The 17181-nt window shown below is 43.5% G+C and overlaps 7 protein-coding genes across 7 annotated transcripts; 2 read left to right on the forward strand and 5 right to left on the reverse strand.

The window, feature by feature from the left end:
* Positions 1 to 802: 802 nt before the first annotated feature.
* On the reverse strand, positions 803 to 1720 carry V865_008145 (uncharacterized protein; the record flags this gene model as incomplete). Its single annotated transcript, XM_066231882.1, has 5 exons — positions 803 to 900; positions 994 to 1082; positions 1195 to 1382; positions 1455 to 1597; positions 1660 to 1720. 5 exons carry the CDS (start codon positions 1718 to 1720, stop codon positions 803 to 805), a joined length of 579 nt encoding a protein of 192 aa, XP_066087979.1.
* A 238-nt stretch (positions 1721 to 1958) lies between these two features.
* V865_008146 (uncharacterized protein) lies at positions 1959 to 2213 on the reverse strand (the record flags this gene model as incomplete). Its single annotated transcript, XM_066231883.1, has 1 exon — positions 1959 to 2213. One exon carries the CDS (start codon positions 2211 to 2213, stop codon positions 1959 to 1961), a length of 255 nt encoding a protein of 84 aa, XP_066087980.1.
* Positions 2214 to 4854: 2641 nt separating this feature from the next.
* Positions 4855 to 6941, reverse strand: V865_008147 (uncharacterized protein; the record flags this gene model as incomplete). Its single annotated transcript, XM_066231884.1, has 10 exons — positions 4855 to 5026; positions 5096 to 5169; positions 5258 to 5460; positions 5536 to 5693; positions 5837 to 5971; positions 6052 to 6174; positions 6235 to 6353; positions 6428 to 6540; positions 6618 to 6844; positions 6901 to 6941. 10 exons carry the CDS (start codon positions 6939 to 6941, stop codon positions 4855 to 4857), a joined length of 1365 nt encoding a protein of 454 aa, XP_066087981.1.
* A 338-nt stretch (positions 6942 to 7279) lies between these two features.
* On the forward strand, positions 7280 to 9023 carry V865_008148 (uncharacterized protein; the record flags this gene model as incomplete). The annotated part of the gene is made up of 4 exons (XM_066231885.1): positions 7280 to 7620; positions 7726 to 8035; positions 8167 to 8366; positions 8471 to 9023. 4 exons carry the CDS (start codon positions 7280 to 7282, stop codon positions 9021 to 9023), a joined length of 1404 nt encoding a protein of 467 aa, XP_066087982.1.
* Positions 9024 to 9469: 446 nt separating this feature from the next.
* V865_008149 (uncharacterized protein) lies at positions 9470 to 11281 on the forward strand (the record flags this gene model as incomplete). The annotated part of the gene is made up of 11 exons (XM_066231886.1): positions 9470 to 9540; positions 9608 to 9619; positions 9701 to 9714; positions 9850 to 9950; positions 10047 to 10179; positions 10250 to 10323; positions 10397 to 10553; positions 10621 to 10815; positions 10895 to 10980; positions 11034 to 11087; positions 11150 to 11281. 11 exons carry the CDS (start codon positions 9470 to 9472, stop codon positions 11279 to 11281), a joined length of 1029 nt encoding a protein of 342 aa, XP_066087983.1.
* A 628-nt stretch (positions 11282 to 11909) lies between these two features.
* V865_008150 (uncharacterized protein) lies at positions 11910 to 12858 on the reverse strand (the record flags this gene model as incomplete). Its single annotated transcript, XM_066231887.1, has 2 exons — positions 11910 to 12522; positions 12719 to 12858. The coding sequence occupies 2 exons, from the start codon at positions 12856 to 12858 to the stop codon at positions 11910 to 11912; spliced, it is 753 nt and encodes a 250-aa protein (XP_066087984.1).
* A 666-nt stretch (positions 12859 to 13524) lies between these two features.
* On the reverse strand, positions 13525 to 15381 carry V865_008151 (uncharacterized protein; the record flags this gene model as incomplete). Its single annotated transcript, XM_066231888.1, has 3 exons — positions 13525 to 13736; positions 13828 to 15173; positions 15263 to 15381. 3 exons carry the CDS (start codon positions 15379 to 15381, stop codon positions 13525 to 13527), a joined length of 1677 nt encoding a protein of 558 aa, XP_066087985.1.
* Positions 15382 to 17181: the final 1800 nt, after the last annotated feature.

Genomic DNA, 17181 nt, shown 5'->3' on the forward strand with positions numbered 1-17181 from the left:
ATATATATATATTCGTCTCTTCATCTTAACGTCTCCACTTCGATGAACAAGAACCCAAAGCGAGCCATCAAACGAATTGAATTGGGGATATAAATGAGTCGAGTTATTATTCATGATTATTATTCATGCCCAAGGTCAACAACCTATACATCTCTTTGCCTCATTGCAATCTCTCTCTTTCCCCTCTCATGTTTTGTTCAATCATCGATCTTGGAATGATACTCTCATACACATACAGTATCGCAATGAAAGATAATCATATTCATGTACATATATGACTCCCCCTCCCCCTCCCTCTCCTCTGTCCAACACCCAATACGGAAGAAATGAAATGAAATAACACATGAACGCCAAGTTCATAAACATGGGCAAAAAGCTATTATACCTTTACGAGAAATGTAAAAATAAAATAAAATAAGATGAAATAAAATATATACGATGTTTTGAATTGTCCATCGATTAAAGAATGAAAAGGTGGTGGTGGTGGCACAAACAAGATTGATGTAGATTAGCAGAATTAGAAAATTAGATCAGAGCCAAAAAGAAAAAGATTATAATTAGTTGAAAAAGAAGAAGGAAAAAACATAAGTCAGAATCAGAGAAGAGAAATAGAGAATAAGAGAAGATTATAATAAATAAAAAAGAGGTAGTAAATATCAAATCTGCAATGACGATTATCAATTTGATTGATTGATTTCTGATGATATATGAGATTCGGCTCCAGACTCAGATCGATCGATCCATGAAGTTATGATTTTCACGATTTTGTCAGCCTGGAGCGTCTGCTGATAATCTCAATTCCCTATTTAGCTCCCCAGCTCCACCAACTCGATTTCTTCTTCTCCGGCGCGGGATTGTATTCCTTTTGCATCTCAGCGAGTAATACGTCGAATGCTTTGGCTGAATACGGGAGTGGGAGAGTAAGCTTCCATTCAAAGTGACAAAATATGGTAGCAAACAGACAGGGCATCAAAGTAAAACCCTATAACTCACAAACGTTCTTATTATCTTTCGCACTTGATTCTATGAATCCAGCATTCAACTTTTTAGCGAGGGCTTCACCTTCAGCTGTAGTTACGGCTCTGTAAATGGGGCCCAAATCAAGATTAGTATCAATACTATGCCTCATTCCTTCACTTTTTCGCTTTCTATACTGTGGATCTAGTGTTTTTCCCTTAGAAGACACAAACTCGCCTTTCAGACTGCAAATCCAATTTCTGACCTACGACCACACAAGGGACTTTCTCCAAACCAGCATAGTCGAGGATCTTATCATGTACAATCGGGATCATCTCGAAAGATTGCCTCGACGTAATTGAATAGACGAGAATATATCCATGAACGCCGATTCCGTATTTACCAGGGAATAAAGAGTATTCTTCCTACATAGGACAAACAGTCTCAGTGTTAGATGTTTATAGACGGACTGAATGGTCGAGCAGACAGTGACTTACCAATCCTGCCGAATCGATAATCTCACATTCATATTGCACACCATTGTAAGTCACGGTCTTATGTGAAGTATCCTCGATGGTAGGGTAATAAGATGCGTTGTATGTTGGTGGTGCGACGTATTGCTGAGTCAGTGAGGTTTTACCTAAGATGACCACTTTCATTAGCTTATCGTCCATGCTTTCGTGAAACTGCAAGCTAACGCACCAACACTCGGTGAGCCCATGATGACCACCTTTCTCTTCATGGTAGCTGCTGAATCGCTCATGTTGGCTGGGTTTGAATTGGTATTTCGTATATATAAGGAATTGCCAATAAATCTAGTATCGTATTCTATCTCTTCTTCAATCAGAGTTTCCGAATCCTCTTCGTCGTCTGATGTCAGAGGTAATGGAAGATGGGGGGATGAGACTGCTGTCGTAGATGAAGTGCGAGAGAGAGGAGATGCCAGACGGGAATGAGAATGTGTTTGAGGGAAAAGTGGTGATGAGCGAGGTAAAGGAGATTTACGCGAGGCGAGACGAAGATTCCAGGGATCGGGTGTATACGATGGGAATCCAGTGAAGTATGTAGAATGTTGTGGTGTTGTCGGTGTGATAGGGTGTTGTCGGTGTGATAGGTGAAGCAGGTTCGGAATTCCGTCGTTTATGTTCGCGATGTACGGGTGAATGGACGACCAGAGTGGGCAAGTTGACGGAACGAGGTGAGTTGCGAGTGACGGGTGTAGCAGAGGTTATAGGTGTATTATTTGTTGTTGACATGTCGAGCGGAGGGGATGACGGGAAAAGGGGTTGAGATGGAAATTGATTGATTGATTGTCAGTGATGGTTGTTCTTTGCGGATGAGACAGGTAAAAGGGTGTTTGTTTATGATGATAACAACAACAACAATGATAATAAATAAGGGTTTATTAAGTATAAGGATGATGGGAATCGATCAAAGCTCTGTGCGTTTGGGTGCTGATGCGGCTAATGAGGAAGAGCCCAAGCGGATTGGAATACAGAATGGTGAATAGCGAATCAAGGGAAGGAGCACAAAGCGTACAACTAGAACAGTGGCTGATTAAAGAAAAAATAAAAAAAGCCAAGGCGGCAAATGGTTCGGTAGATAGGGTTGGGATGATCAGATGAATGAGTTAAGGTTGATAATGGTCAAAGTTGTTCCTCTGGTCTCTGATCTCAACAGGAGTGATTATAAGGGTCTGATAAGGTTGAGAGGTAAGGACAAAGGGAATGATAAGTGGCAAAAAGAGTTGAAGACGAAATAAAGGGAGACACCAAATCGACGAACAGTATCAATATCATACTGTTGTTGTGGATGTAAAAGCCCTTTATTTATGTCATACCGATTCGGTTCAAACACAGGACAGGATGAGCTGAGCTGTGTTGAGAGATGCACTAGAACAAAGGCGTGTTTGTGACTAAGAACATCACGTTGATCAAACCCCAAATACTATCTCCCAAGCGAAGAAAAAAGTCGTGTTCTGCGAGTGTGGTATCGACATACGAGTGTATCGTGTGTCGTCCGTCGATATCAGACCATCATACCGACCAAAGGAATCAAAGGGATAAACATAATTAATATTATCGTGTGGAGAGAGACTTCGGCGATATTACCGGCGGTATATGAAACGCCTTTGGCTCTATCACTCCTCCAGACCCATTTTAGGAAGAGTAAAAGAGGTACGAGGGAAGGGAGGGGATGAAGGGATAAAGCCGACTAGGAGGGATCAAGGAATATTATGGGGTAAGGGGAAAGCGAGGGTTTGATTGTGTACTGTGTAGCTTCGTACAGGAGAAGGATCGACATTCTTCATACTTCTTTTTCTCGGTGAACAGGCCGAATGTGAAAGGACACGAGGAATGGAAGGTGGAGATGTGGGGAACAGGTGGGCATGAAATAGTGAACGACATAAAAGACAACAGCAACAGGGGTAATAGACAGAATGAAATGGATGAAAAGAGATGTGGAAGAGTTAGAAGTGTTAATTGTGAAACCACGAGAAGAAAGTCATTCAGGATCCCAAGATATAAGAAGAATAGGGAATGGGACAGTTCTCACAGAGATAGACGGACCATGATGAGTACAATAAGTCATGGAAGGAAAGAGAGCCAGATAACCATGGAATGAGAATCGAGCAGAAAGATACACCTCCGAGAAGAGAGGAAGGGAAGAAAGCAATCAAAGTGAAGCTGACGAGAATGAAAAGAAAAGATATGCCAATTCGGATCAAGCAAGTGATTGGTTGGTGGTGTAATGATAAAAGACGAGAGAGAAGTAAGAATATATAAATGATTATCACTCACGTCGTCTTAAGTAAGTCTTATATCGCGAAGAAGAGTATGAGAACCGTATTCCTTTATTCTATGACCAGGTGGTTGTTGTAGTACCAAAGGAATACAGTTGTGCTCGTTGATATCGAGTATCGTTATAGTGGGTAGTGGACGTTGATAGGATGGGAGGTAACTTGATTCTGGCTTGGAGTTGTGGCTGAAGTGGAGTATAGGTCTAGATAAATGGATGTAATGTATGTATGGATTGATGCAAGCCAAGATGAGATCTTCTGATCCGAATTAAATTCTAAGTGACTTTGTATAGTACGGTAGGATGCGTACTACTTACTTACTAATGCTATATAGTAATTAACCTTCGCTTAATCCTGATTACGATTACGATTTGATTTCGATCAAACTAGGACAGAGTAGAGTCACTTGATAAACTATGCTGTGCACAGACCCACCCTAGTAGTCGTGTGTGTGTGTGTGTGTGTATGTTGGATGGAAAGGAGATGTTGAGATTACGATGGACGATAAGACATGGAACAGAGATGCAATTCATGTTCAAGCCAATTTGTTCTGATCTTTCTTTCCCATACGTGATGGATGTGGGGTGACACCTCATATCCTCAAACTAGATTTCGAATTGAGTTTTCCCTGATCCGGATTATCGGTTTGGGTCATGGTTGGTTGGCGCACCGGGGGTTCAGTCGGGTGACCAATTTATTGTGTATACGACGTGTATACATAGTAAGTGACATTGTGACATTCTGCATGCATTGGAGAAAACCCTACGAAGGATGCTATGCTTGTACTTGCGTGATTATATACATATAGTATGGGCATCCACCTGATGACCCTGCCTTGTCCTTATCTCTGTTGTTGCTTTAGAAACTACTCGTAGAGGTACAGTCTAACGTCAATGAAAGGTATCCCTTTGACCCATCCAATTTCTATAACACGTTTCATCAAATGTACCTCTAAGATGTAACGATAACAGCATATCAACCGAGCAAGTCAATCAGTACAGTTACCACGCTGCACAGCATACTGCAACTCGAACAGAGTTTATCATCACTTGTGAAATCTTTTGCGAAGTGTCATACAGTACAACATTCTTGTCAAACTACCATCTAACCTCGACTTTTCCACTCCTAGCCAGTTGTCTGACACCTTTAAAAGGTTTATACATGACATCACCCTGAACTTTCAGCTGATCAACTCTGAGATTTGAGAATGAATGATGTTGGATATTAAATGATATTTCGAAGGAAGGAGATGGTGTGGGTTGCGACTCGCTAAGAAGGTCCAAATTCAGTCCACATCGACCATGTACCTTATGCAGTATCTTTTATTGATATACTCACGAAGAAACGAATGATCCAGTCAACGTCGGTGATCGCTCCGTAGATACTAACGAGGACAATTTCCATTTCAATATCTACCGATAGGCGTTCGCCCTGATCAGCGATTTGGAAGGCCAGACAACTCCATTCACTTCTGACTCTATGTAGAGAAGCCACACCCACCTGAGTATGAGGATCGAATTCCCAATTCCCACCGGCCACAAAACCCTCCGCCGCACCTTCTTCACTCCTACTACCTAGCGGTTTCCTTTCCCCTTGAGCAGTCGCACAGACCGACGTAGCTCCTTTACCTAGGTAGATTGAAATGACGATATCTTCTAATGGACGACTGTTCAATCGCGATGAGAGCGTTATAGAGAAACGGCCTAGGACCAGCAATCCAATGAACTCAGCTCAAATCACAAATAGCAAATCGCAAGTCGAGATACAACCGGACATACCTCCATTAGGTTCGATGACCATATTGGCTTTTACTCCCAAAGGTAATTGATTCTTTACGGTTCCCGTTGTTGTAGGGACAGCTTGATATTCCAATAAACGGAATTTACCATCTGGGGGTATAAACGATAATATACGGTTCTTTTCCCATTTGTTGTACCTATTCGGCGTATAGATACAAGGTATGAGCCTCAAACCATTCGGTCCATTCTTGTTCAAGGTATGATGAAGGGATGCACGTCGTAGGCAATTACTGCTGATTGGGAGAGACAGGCATTTGTAGGCAGAAATAAGATGACATACCGTATACAAGGATGAAAAGCGCATTCATCCAATACCTTTGGATTGGAAAAATTCAATAACAAATCTGGATTACCGGATAATCTGGAATTACAATTTATTCGACCCCATACAGATGACGATAAGATGTTTCCTCGTCTGTATCACAATGTCAGTGACGATTCATACGATATTGTCGCCATCGCTAGGGAAGAATAGAATAGTTGATGATGACTTACTTATCTATTAAAGCATCTATGGATTCCTCAATATCAAAGTATATTTCATTCGACGAATGCCTTACACCCGGTCTTCTCCATGGGATAGGTGCAGTGAACGGCTGCGTAGCAGGGGCTTGCAATCTACGAAGTGAAAGGCCATGAGCTGAGCCTGACATAGAGTACGTTTGAAAGGTAGCTCACCCAGATACTCCTGCGACATTCAACAACTTCCTCATCAACGTTGGAGGAAGGACAATCTCTTTTAACATGTTGGTTTCCATTGTCATTGGGTGTCCTTCATCCAGCATCTCCTCAATCAACTAGACAACAAAGTCAGCTCATCATCAATATGATACAAGTCGTATTCACATTAGAACGAGGACACTGTACTTACCATGTATATTATATCGAAATTATCTTTAATGTTGATCTCCGTCATCTCCCCCAAATAGTCTTTCAGCGTATCAAGGAAAGCATCCAAAAATGAAAATGCGAATAACGGATTTACTAAGTGACCAGTGATCAATATCAGCATGATGTCTTATTATACAAATTGTTAGGTATAGGCTTCGGAGCATACTTGCCTTCCTGTCCAACTGGAACTAAGAAATACAATCCCTCTCTCTCCACATGACATAGTCCAGCACCCGACATACTTCCCCCTCCTCTAGATAACGTATTGACCCATATCACCGGGTCGAGCTCTTCATCATCCGCAATAGCCTTTTTGCGCGCCGAGTTGAACGTGTCGATATGCAGAGAAGGGTATGAAGGTGGGTGAAGGGGGAAATGTGATGAGATGAGGGGTTTTCTAAAGAGATTGCAAATTAGCTACGAAAGCGAGGATGACTGTGTTTGTGAGCTTACCCGTTTGGATCTAGGATGATTATACCGTCTATACGAGCCATCTTGATTCACTTGCACTAGCTATCTTACGATGTTGATAGGAACATAATCACAAAGTAAACCTTTGAATATCATAAACAACGGTTGATCACACTGTAGTTACCGTTCGTCATCATATCGAGTGAACCGTGCACTGTGAACCCCCACGTGGCAATGTGGAGTCTCCACAATTGCAACCAGGAATTTTGAATTTTCAGCCAAATATCAAAAATCTTTTCGAAAGAGGTTTGTTGATCATTTTGCTCAGTCGTCGCTAGATACTTGTCATACTGAATCGATCCCACATACCACGACCGTCATCACCTCAGCCCGTCAGACCCATAGAGAGCGATCAATTACGATGGTCCAAACCTTGAATTTCCTCGTTCCCTCTCTTCACCCCAACACCCTAATTGACCTGTCCTTCCCATCCCCTTCATTGGGCTTAGTCCCCTCCGCACCGGAACCTGTAGTCCAACATCTTCCAATCAAATATGGCGAATATCAGCCTCTAGGTCGATCGATACGGATGGTCAGGACCGGAGAGGATCAAGTGGTCACTGCCGATGATAGATTTCAGATATCCACTTTGGACTTATCTCCTCTGGCTCAGGAGGAAGCTTCTCCGCCTGTTGTGAAAGCGCAGGAAAGTGTAAAGGCGAGGAAGAAAGATATCTGGGCCGGACTGGTGGGTGTACAGGGGTGAGTTACTGCTCCATTGTAGAATTTCAAAATCACGACGTGTCCAAGTATGAAGGATGTCTTGCTTTTCGTTCGTACACTGCTAATCTCCTTTGCATACCATAGCGGAGTAATCTCAGCTCTCACCTCCGGTCTACTGACATACCACCCCGCATCCTCATCTTCCGACGACACACCATCCGCCTCAACCTCCCGTACGGGATCAGTGCCATCCCCTATACAATGTCTTACATCCACTTCTGCTTCACCGAACACGTTTGTCACAGCAGGTAAAGAGGTGGACGTATCGATATGGGATATAGAACGTACATTTGGATCATCGGGGATGGACGAGGATGTTCCATCGAAGAACTGGGATAGTGGAAAGAGGAAGAAGAATGTTTATGAAGTAGGGCAGATATGGCAAGCTAAGAATGTGAGTTAGTCATTCTTTCATATATCTGTTAGATCTGATTAGATCCCTCAGCACATGTGGATTGCCGTGTCGCCATAACATCCTCAGCTATTGATTATGAGCTCACACATCTCTTGCATCATTGTATTCAGGTCCCTCAAAATAACCTATCTCTCAGACAACCAATCAACCACCTCTCACTCACCTACCTAAACGATTCGCCGTATTTATTAGTGAGCGGTACGAAAGCGGGAACCATACGGAGATACGATACGAGGCAGCGAAAACCTCTGTCAGATTGGAAAGTAGCTAGGGAAGGTGGGATCGGATGTGTAGCATCAGGTGTAGAACAGTGAGTGAACAATCTTTTCTGCCCTTGTTTCGGTTGATCGTATCGCTTTCAAACAAAAGACTAAATGTTGACTGATTGTTTGGTTTGGTTGGCTGTGCGTTTAGCGAGCTATTCTTCTCTGATCAATCCAACCTTTTATCTTCTCTGGACTTACGTACCGGCAAACCCCTATACACCTACTCTCAAATGACCTGTACACCACATCACCTCTTACCCATCCCGCTCTCTGCGACGGAATTGGAAGCAGGAAATACGGGAAGTAGGAGGGTAGGATTAGGAAGTATCTCATCGGATGCTACATTCAGATTACATACTTCCACTATACCTCCATCGGACGAACAGAAAGGTAACTTCGGAGGAGAAGGGAAGAAGGGCGAGATATTGAAAATGGTCGGTGGAGTAGGTGTAGGAGAAGGTATATGGAGAGGATACGGCGAGAGGACTATCGTACCTCCAAAAGCCGATAAGGAAGCTGGTGAGGGAGATGAGGAGGAGGTAGATGATGAGCAAGTATGGGAAGAGATGAACGAAGTTCAAGATCAAGGGAAGGATCTGAGCGATAATGAGGAATATTCAGATTCAGAAGAGTCGGATATGGGTGAAGAAGATAGGGTGGTGATCAAGAGTAAACCTAAGAAGAAGGCTAGGAAGATATAAGGAGATGGCATAGCTTTTCTGTGACCTTCTTATTTCATGGAGACATCTCCGATAATAAATATATGTGTCTATAATAATATACTGGAAACGCATTGAATATACCTGTATACCTGCACAGAACATGCGATTCCAGTTGAAGACCAGGAGAGAATAATGCCACATCGACCATTTCAGATGTATGTAACGTAACCCATAAAATGGATGTATCGTGGTGCCTGAACGTGGTCGAGTTCGCAAAAATGCGTCTACCCAGTATTTTCAGCTTGAGCTTCTGTCAAAAGTTTCCAACCGTTCATCTCGAAACCATCTTTCGCATCAAGACATCCTCCTTCTTTCCATAAACCATTGTTAAAGGTACCACCTCAGAAGGTACATCCCCAATAATCCCACTCCCCTCCTACTTCTATTCTCACCCGCCCAAAAAGACCAACGCAGAGCACACAAACATGTCGCCCGCAGCTCAAGAGACCGCTACTCAAGGTTTACCACCTGTTGGAGAGATGACTTCGAGGGATTAGTGAGTGGCTTCAACATCACTCACCTACATTGAAAGGTTTTACTGATACATCGTGATCGCTGTATAGCTACGCTGATAGGTAAGTTGAAGACTGCGGGAAAACAACCTTCTCGAGCAGATAAAGCTAACTAGAATGCACCATTTGATGAACGATTTCCAGTTACGCTCATTTCGGTATGTTAAATCTGATATCCCTCCATCAGTACCCAAGAGATATCCACCTTTCTCCCAATCATTGTCTCTCTCAAACTGCACGAAGAGCCATCAAAGGTACAGAAGGCTGATGGGGTGTGATGACGATCACAATAGGTATCCACGAGGAAATGTTGAAAGATCAAGTCCGAACTCTATCCTACCGAAATGCCATAATGCAGAACCCTCATCTATTCAAAGGTAAAACCGTACTTGATGTGAGTCTATCACTAGCTACTCATTAACCCAATATCATCAAAATCGAACACGAGCTAAATGAATTCTTCTTGTATGCTGGGATTATGTTGTTATAGGTCGGTTGCGGTACAGGTATCTTATCGATGTTCGCGTCTAAGGCAGGAGCCAAGTTGGTCATTGGTATTGATATGTCAAACATCCTCGATCAGGCTGAGAAGATCGTCAGAGCCAATGGATTCACTCAGGATCGTACGTTGCTCCATAATCCAAATCCACTCAAGACCACTATCGAGATTTATGCTGATTTCGTGGTGTCTAGAAATCGTCTTATTGAAAGGTAAATTAGAAGATGTAGAATTACCCGTCAAACAAGTCGACATAATTATCTCAGAGGTATGTTCACCACATTCTTCTCAGCTATCTTGACCTCAGATGTTTGGCTGATTCATCTTCGGTACTTTTATAGTGGATGGGTTACTTCCTTCTCTACGAGTCAATGCTTGATACCGTCCTTTTGGCTCGAGACAAGTACTTAGCTCCAGATGGATTACTGTTCCCCGACAAAGCGACCATCTTCCTCGCTGCTATTGAAGATCAAGATTACAAGGAGGAGAAGATCAACTGTGAGTTTTGGGTTTCTGTTTACCACCATTTTTCACTTTGTTTGGCTGATGATCTTTTTGGACTCAGTCTGGGACGATGTCTATGGTTTCGACTACTCATGTATTAAAGAAATCGCCCTTAAAGAGCCATTAGTAGATTGCGTCGAGCTCAAATCGGTTGTTTCTCACCCATGTGCCATCAGGCATATCGATATCAAGACGGTCACAAAGGAAGATTTGGCTTTCAAAGTTCCTTTCCAACTTAAAGCTACTAGAAATGATTGTAGGTCATTCATCTACACTTTCTTGCCAATCACGAACGGACAGTAGCTTATGATAGTATATGTTTTGTTCCCGACCAGACGTTCACGCTTTCCTAGGATGGTTCGATATCTCCTTCTCATGCTGCCACAAACCCATAAACTTTTCTACCGGACCTCAAGCCAAGGTAAGTTGACACGTCGTTTGAGATAGTTATCAAACGCTGATAATGCGCTACAGTACACTCACTGGAAACAGACTGTATTCTACACACCTGAAACATTGACCGTTTCTGTGAGTTAGACTTCAGCTGGATCGGATGTAGGTATTCATTGACCCGTTTGATTGTTCTTTAGGAAAACGACGTGATCAAAGGTCAATTGTCATGCGCACCCAACTCGAGGAACAATAGAGATTTAGATATTGAAATTGAATACGAGGTGGAAGGTGCAGAGGCAGTAAAAGGAAAGATGGTTTACAAAATGTAAGTTCCAGTTGACTTTAGGTACATTAAGGGATAAGCTGATGTCTGACTTGGAAAAGGTCATAATCATTTATCTATCTTACATCTATCATCCAATTTTCAATTACATTATCTGACCTACTTTCTATTGACGGAAATCAGGTATTAAACTCTTGTCATTCGTACTTCCCCGTCAGAATGGGCAAAGTAGTAACAACGAAAGATATATTTTTTTGTCTTCAATCATTCATTCATAATTAGATACCCACAAAAGCATGCATATAAAGGTTCTGCGTACTGCTGTGTGATGTGCAGTTGCTCCTGCTTAGTAGCTTGCAACTTGAGGGTGACAGTCATGTCACTTAGTATTCATCGGTGTCATCTCATAGACCTGTTGGGAAGAGGGAAAGATAACAATCTTTGATGGACAACCATGAGTCAAATGAGAGACATGAATGTAGTGGGTGACTTTCCAACAATTTTTCATTTTCCTTGTGAATACAATGGTAATGATTGTATCCGCAGTTTCAGTGCGTTCGTATAGGTGCAGAGTGTGGATCTCATGCGCCTCTTCTTCTATCATTGTATGGAGGATATCTTTTTCCGATCAATCTAAGTGTTATATCGAACTACATCCTTCTACCAATACACCTCTAGCCTACTAATCTCTTCCTCTCTCCCCATGCAGCATCCACCCTATTCAACTGTTCCTGTATCTTCTTAACTCCTAATTTCCTCTCGTTCCTCGCATTCGTCCAATCACTCTGGGGGATCTGTACCCCATCTAAATCTAGTAAACCTTTAAGAAGTAATTCAGATAATCTAGCATGTTCTTTCTGTAGAGTTTCGAAAGATGGTATATGTTTAGGTTTGTTCGTAGCATTGGGATCCGTCTGGGAGATGAAAGTGGCTATACTTGGTATCAAGGGATTTAAAACTGATTCCACCAAGTTCGAAATCCATGAGACCAATACTGATTCTTGATCCGTTTCAGGTTGTTTATTCTTCTTCACTCCTACGCCGTTAGGTTTAGCTGCCGAAGAAGAGGAAGGAGGAGCATTAGGTACTGGACCTCCCTTTCCTACGAGGACCAAGGTCGATCCATCTTCGATACCGTATGAGGAGATCGTAAGTGACGGATCTTTCAGGACGGCTCCCTTGTATATCAATTTGAGTTGATCGAGCGGTAAGGAAGTTTGTGAGGACAGAGTGGCTAGGAGGGTGGAGAGCGGGGTGATGGATGGTGAAGGGATAGGAATATTGAATCTGGAGTGTGGGAGTATGAAAACGATGTTAGATGTATGTCTTCCAAAGTATACAGGGCGCGAATGGAATGAAGCGGGGACAGGGTCTAAAGGGGATACCGGCGAGAAAAGAGGGAGAATGAGGGCGATGAAGAAGGAGAGAACAAGAAGGGAGGGAAGAGAGATCGGTGTCAACAGGATTTACAGGTCATACTTACCTCTCTCTACCCCATTTCACTTGGATGACAATCTTCCCCTCATCCCGCTCGACACGAGCTCTCCTAAACGGGTTGAAGAACGACACTTTGAGGGATTTTCCGATGAGGAGAGGGGTGACTAAGTGTTCAGAGCAGAACATGGTTAGACTTCACGTATGGTTTATGAACGGCACACAACACGCTCTACGAGAGTTGTAAACAGATAATGGAGACTTCTTGTTCCACCTGCTCTGTCGACGAGCATAAGACACCTGTAATCTAACCGATGAAGCGAAGGAACTTACAGAAGGTATCGATTATTGACGACACTTTGAAACCGTACTGCAAATCTGATCGTTCCTTTTGTTGATTCGTGCCACCGGGACGTCTCCTTTCACAAACGACTGTATAGAGCTGTATCACTGATATGTATAAAATATGCTGTTATACATGAAAAGAGAAGGAAGAGAAAGGTTATTCGAATCATCGTGTTCGATGAATCTGTCATTGGCGATGGCACCCACGTGCGCGACCCTAAATACAGCGACGCATGTGGCACTTCACCTCTGTCACCTCCACCGACAATCTTTGTTCAACATGGATAAGATACATGCTGATTTGACACGAATATAGAACTTAAATACCTCGATACACCTTGTAATTAGAATGAATGGTATGTATTAATGAATAAAATCAAGTTTCAAAAGCAAAAAAGATATGGAAAATCCGAAAAGATCGAACTAGAATCCAAATCCCTTCTACCTCTTCTCCCCGTTCTCTTCACTCTTCTCCCCAGCTGTCACCATGCTCGACTCAAGCGAGCCAGCTTAGACAGCAGTAGCGGGGACAGGAGCGGAGTTGGCAACGTCGTTGTGATCGGCACCAATCTTCTCGTGGGTGGTAACGGGTAACTTGCCTTCTTGAGTGAGACCCATCTCAGCAGCGAAGGTAGAATGGGGTTTCCAACCTGCAGATTTTCGAGGAGAACCGCATTCTTCCATCATTCTGTCTACCTGCTCCAAAGTAAGGGATTTGGTCTCTGCGATGATTGCGCAATGCTTGATTAGCCTATGGTATTCTCTGGAGTGAAAGAACAAAAAAAAACGAAGAATTCGGGAAAAATGACTCACCCCATACCAAGAAATAAGCGTAGATGAAACAGATCACACAAGTTGAACCCCAGACGAAGAAAACCCTTGAACCGAGGTTACCTTGATCGGTACCGACCATGTAAGGGGTGATGACGGCGATGATACAGTTCCAGAACCAGTTGGAGGCAGTTGAGAGACCGACACCTCTTGATCGAATTGGGATAGGGAAGATCTCACCGATACATACCCAAGCACCAGGACCCCAAGTGGAAGCGAAGAAGAAGATATAGATACAGATGAATGAGATTTGAGCTTTGACGATTGAGCTGTCACCGGGTTTGGCGACTCCCATAATACCGACGATAAATTCACAGATGAACATTCCCAAGGCACCGTAGATCAAAAGAGGTCTTCGACCGTATCTTTCGATGGTCCAGAATGATAGAGGGGTAGAACAGACGTTGACCAAAGTGGTGATGAGCGAGATCAAGAATGGGTTGGAGATAGTACCTAGATCTTGGAAGAAGGTAGTACCGAAGTAGAAGATGAAGTTTACACCAGTCCATTGTTGCATCATTTGTAGAGAGATACCAAGGAGAGTTCGTCGTAAGTTTGATTGAGGGTTGGAGATTGATCCGCTGAAACACGCTGCCCAAGATCCGAGGTAAGATTGAGAAGGGATAAGTTCAGTTTCGTATTCGTGGTTGGCGATGATTTCAGCAATTTCTTCTTGGATATAAGTGGAATCTTGAGGTTGACCTCTGACTCTCGATAGAGCTCTGGTAGCTTGGTCGATCTTTCCGTGTTTGACGTACCATCTTGGTGATTCTGGTAACAACAAAAGACCACCACCGAGAATGAGAGCCCAAGCGAATTGAATGGCGATAGGGATTCTGTATGATCCAGTATCGGTTCGGTTCTGTGTGGCGTAACATACACAAGAGGCCAATAAGAGACCAATGGTGATGCAGAATTGGTATCCTGACACGATGGCACCTCTGACTTTTCTAGGGGCGATCTCAGACATGTATAAGATGATGATGGCAGAGATGAAACCGACACCGAAACCAGAGACGATTCGACCAGCTACCAAAAGACCTAGACCGCGAGAGGCGGTTTGGAGGACACAACCGACGATGAAAATACCACATCCAGAGACGATGGTGATTCTTCGTCCGAAGTAATCGGCCAAATCACCAGCGATGATAGCACCAAAGAAGGTACCAGCAGAAAGGATGGAAGTGATGAGTGATTTTTGCCATGAAGGAAGGGTGAAGGCGTCTGTCTGAGCCTGGGTGGCATCCGCTCCAGGAATGGGAAGACCAGTGTAAAGGTTGATGAAGTAGTTCATTCCCAATACACCGTTCATGTAACCGGAGTCGTAACTGCGTAGTATGTAAGTGAGCTTGGCGATTTGGCAATTTGGCAGATGACAGATGGCAAATGAGGTCGCAAAGTGGAGCATTGAACTTACCCAAAGAAGATACCACCGAATGACGCAAAGACACACAAAAGGTAGGCTTTGACGGTGACTGGAGCCTCTACCCGATCTGGGTTAGTGGCTGCCGCTAAGACGGTAGCTCCGCCTGGCATGTTGATTGATTTATTAGGTTTGTCGGGTAAGAAAGGAAAAGTGCTATGAAAGTCAACACACGAGCTCGTTAGCTTATGTTCTGTTCTAATCAAAAGAACCTAACGAAGGATCATTGGCTCACTTAGTGGTTGTTGTTGATATTGCAGAATTTGCTGGTTGGGAAAAAGAAAAGAAAGGGGGAAGATTCAATTCAGACGAAGATTTGGTCGTGTTTATATAGTTTATTTCGGGGACGGGGAGACTAGGGGCACAGGGGGCCCTCTGACTAGCAAAACAGAAAAAAATCTTGTTTGTGTGATCATGCGACAACACGCACTCTACTCTGATTTTGTTTTGTTTTGCTTTTGGGCCTCAGGTATTACGAGAAATAACGAAAGATCGATGGGTGCCTTAGGAACAAATCCAGAGACGCAGCGCATAAACAATCGAGGGGAGGGGAAGAGTCATAACCGACCAGAGACGAAAGACGATCGACTGGGGTCCGGCGGGGCTAATCTCGTAATTCTCTTTGGAAAGAGCCCTATGGGTGGGCCAGGGAAGAAAGAAGGGATCGGTCGGAACCTGTCCATGAACGTCTCGCACAAAGTCGGTTGTAGTCGTGAGAATGTTAACCGGGACTGAATTGGATTCTCTCCTCACTATGGGGCTTCCAAAGCAACATGTGACCCCCTCCATGAATCGAGCAGAGCAGAATGAAAAGCGAAGGAAGGTTTATTTTTAGTGTGATGCCGCGTGTGGATCACTTGTTTGATAATTTTCATTCACCGCATGAAAACACCGCTTGGCTCTCGTAAGGATCATTACTGCAATACGGTCAAGCCACTAGTATCATTTTTTCCCTTTTCGATCGTTTTTTTGACATTTTTCCTGCGGTAATTGCGGATCATCAACGTTGCCCAATCCGAAATTAACGGTGTACGTTCCTCAAGTAGACGAACAAGCAAAACAAGACAAGACAAAACGAAATAGCAAGTAGCGGGATCATCGTAGGCAGTACATACTCACAACCGCATCGATAAAAAGAGTCATCATTAGATCCACATAGATATGAATATCCCCAAAGAGCAGAAATGTGAAAACACAACGACAATGATGACATGAGCCAAGTTATGCTTGGTCTGTGTCAGAAACCCAAAAAATATGTTCATGACGATCTCATCGAACTCTAAGTTTTCCGATCGCATCTTTTGCTTGGTAAGATGTAAAATCTGCAAATGGTTCCGGTGTTAACAGGATGCAGTACGGTTACTGAATCGCAACGTCAATGTCCGGTCATTGACCTTTTGTTCTCTGTTTAAACGAGGTAGGAAGTAACGACAATAATCCTAGAATAAGGGTAGGGATGTGCTGCGGCAATGGCAATGGCCACGGCAATAGCAATAGCAATGGCGCTTGTGGTTTTAAGCGACACTTGTTCAATTTTGTTCTTTGAATCCCGGAGACCCGAAACATAGGGAAACGCCCACCATGGGGACCATAGGAGGACTATGTAGGACCCCTCGATGAAGGGCGGGATACCATCGACTCGACCGGACCCATCGGCAGATGCAGCCCATGTTGAACTTCACAGCCAGACATGCGGGAATGATGTGTGTCTTTTACGTTAGAAATTAGAAATCGAATGTCTAGATGTTTCAGGGGCTCGCTTTTGTGTTCTCTTTGTTCGATTTTGAGATCTGATCTTGAGGGTCACAGTCACCGCATGCAAACCTCATGAAAATGCTTAGCAAGCAGGAACGACCATGTCAGCCCGAGGAGATTGAATTCGGTGATTGCGATGTGCTACAAGTGCTGCACCC

Source organism: Kwoniella europaea, chromosome 3 (assembly GCF_036810445.1).
Source record: "Kwoniella europaea PYCC6329 chromosome 3, complete sequence".
Taxonomy (NCBI): Eukaryota; Fungi; Basidiomycota; class Tremellomycetes; order Tremellales; family Cryptococcaceae; genus Kwoniella; species Kwoniella europaea.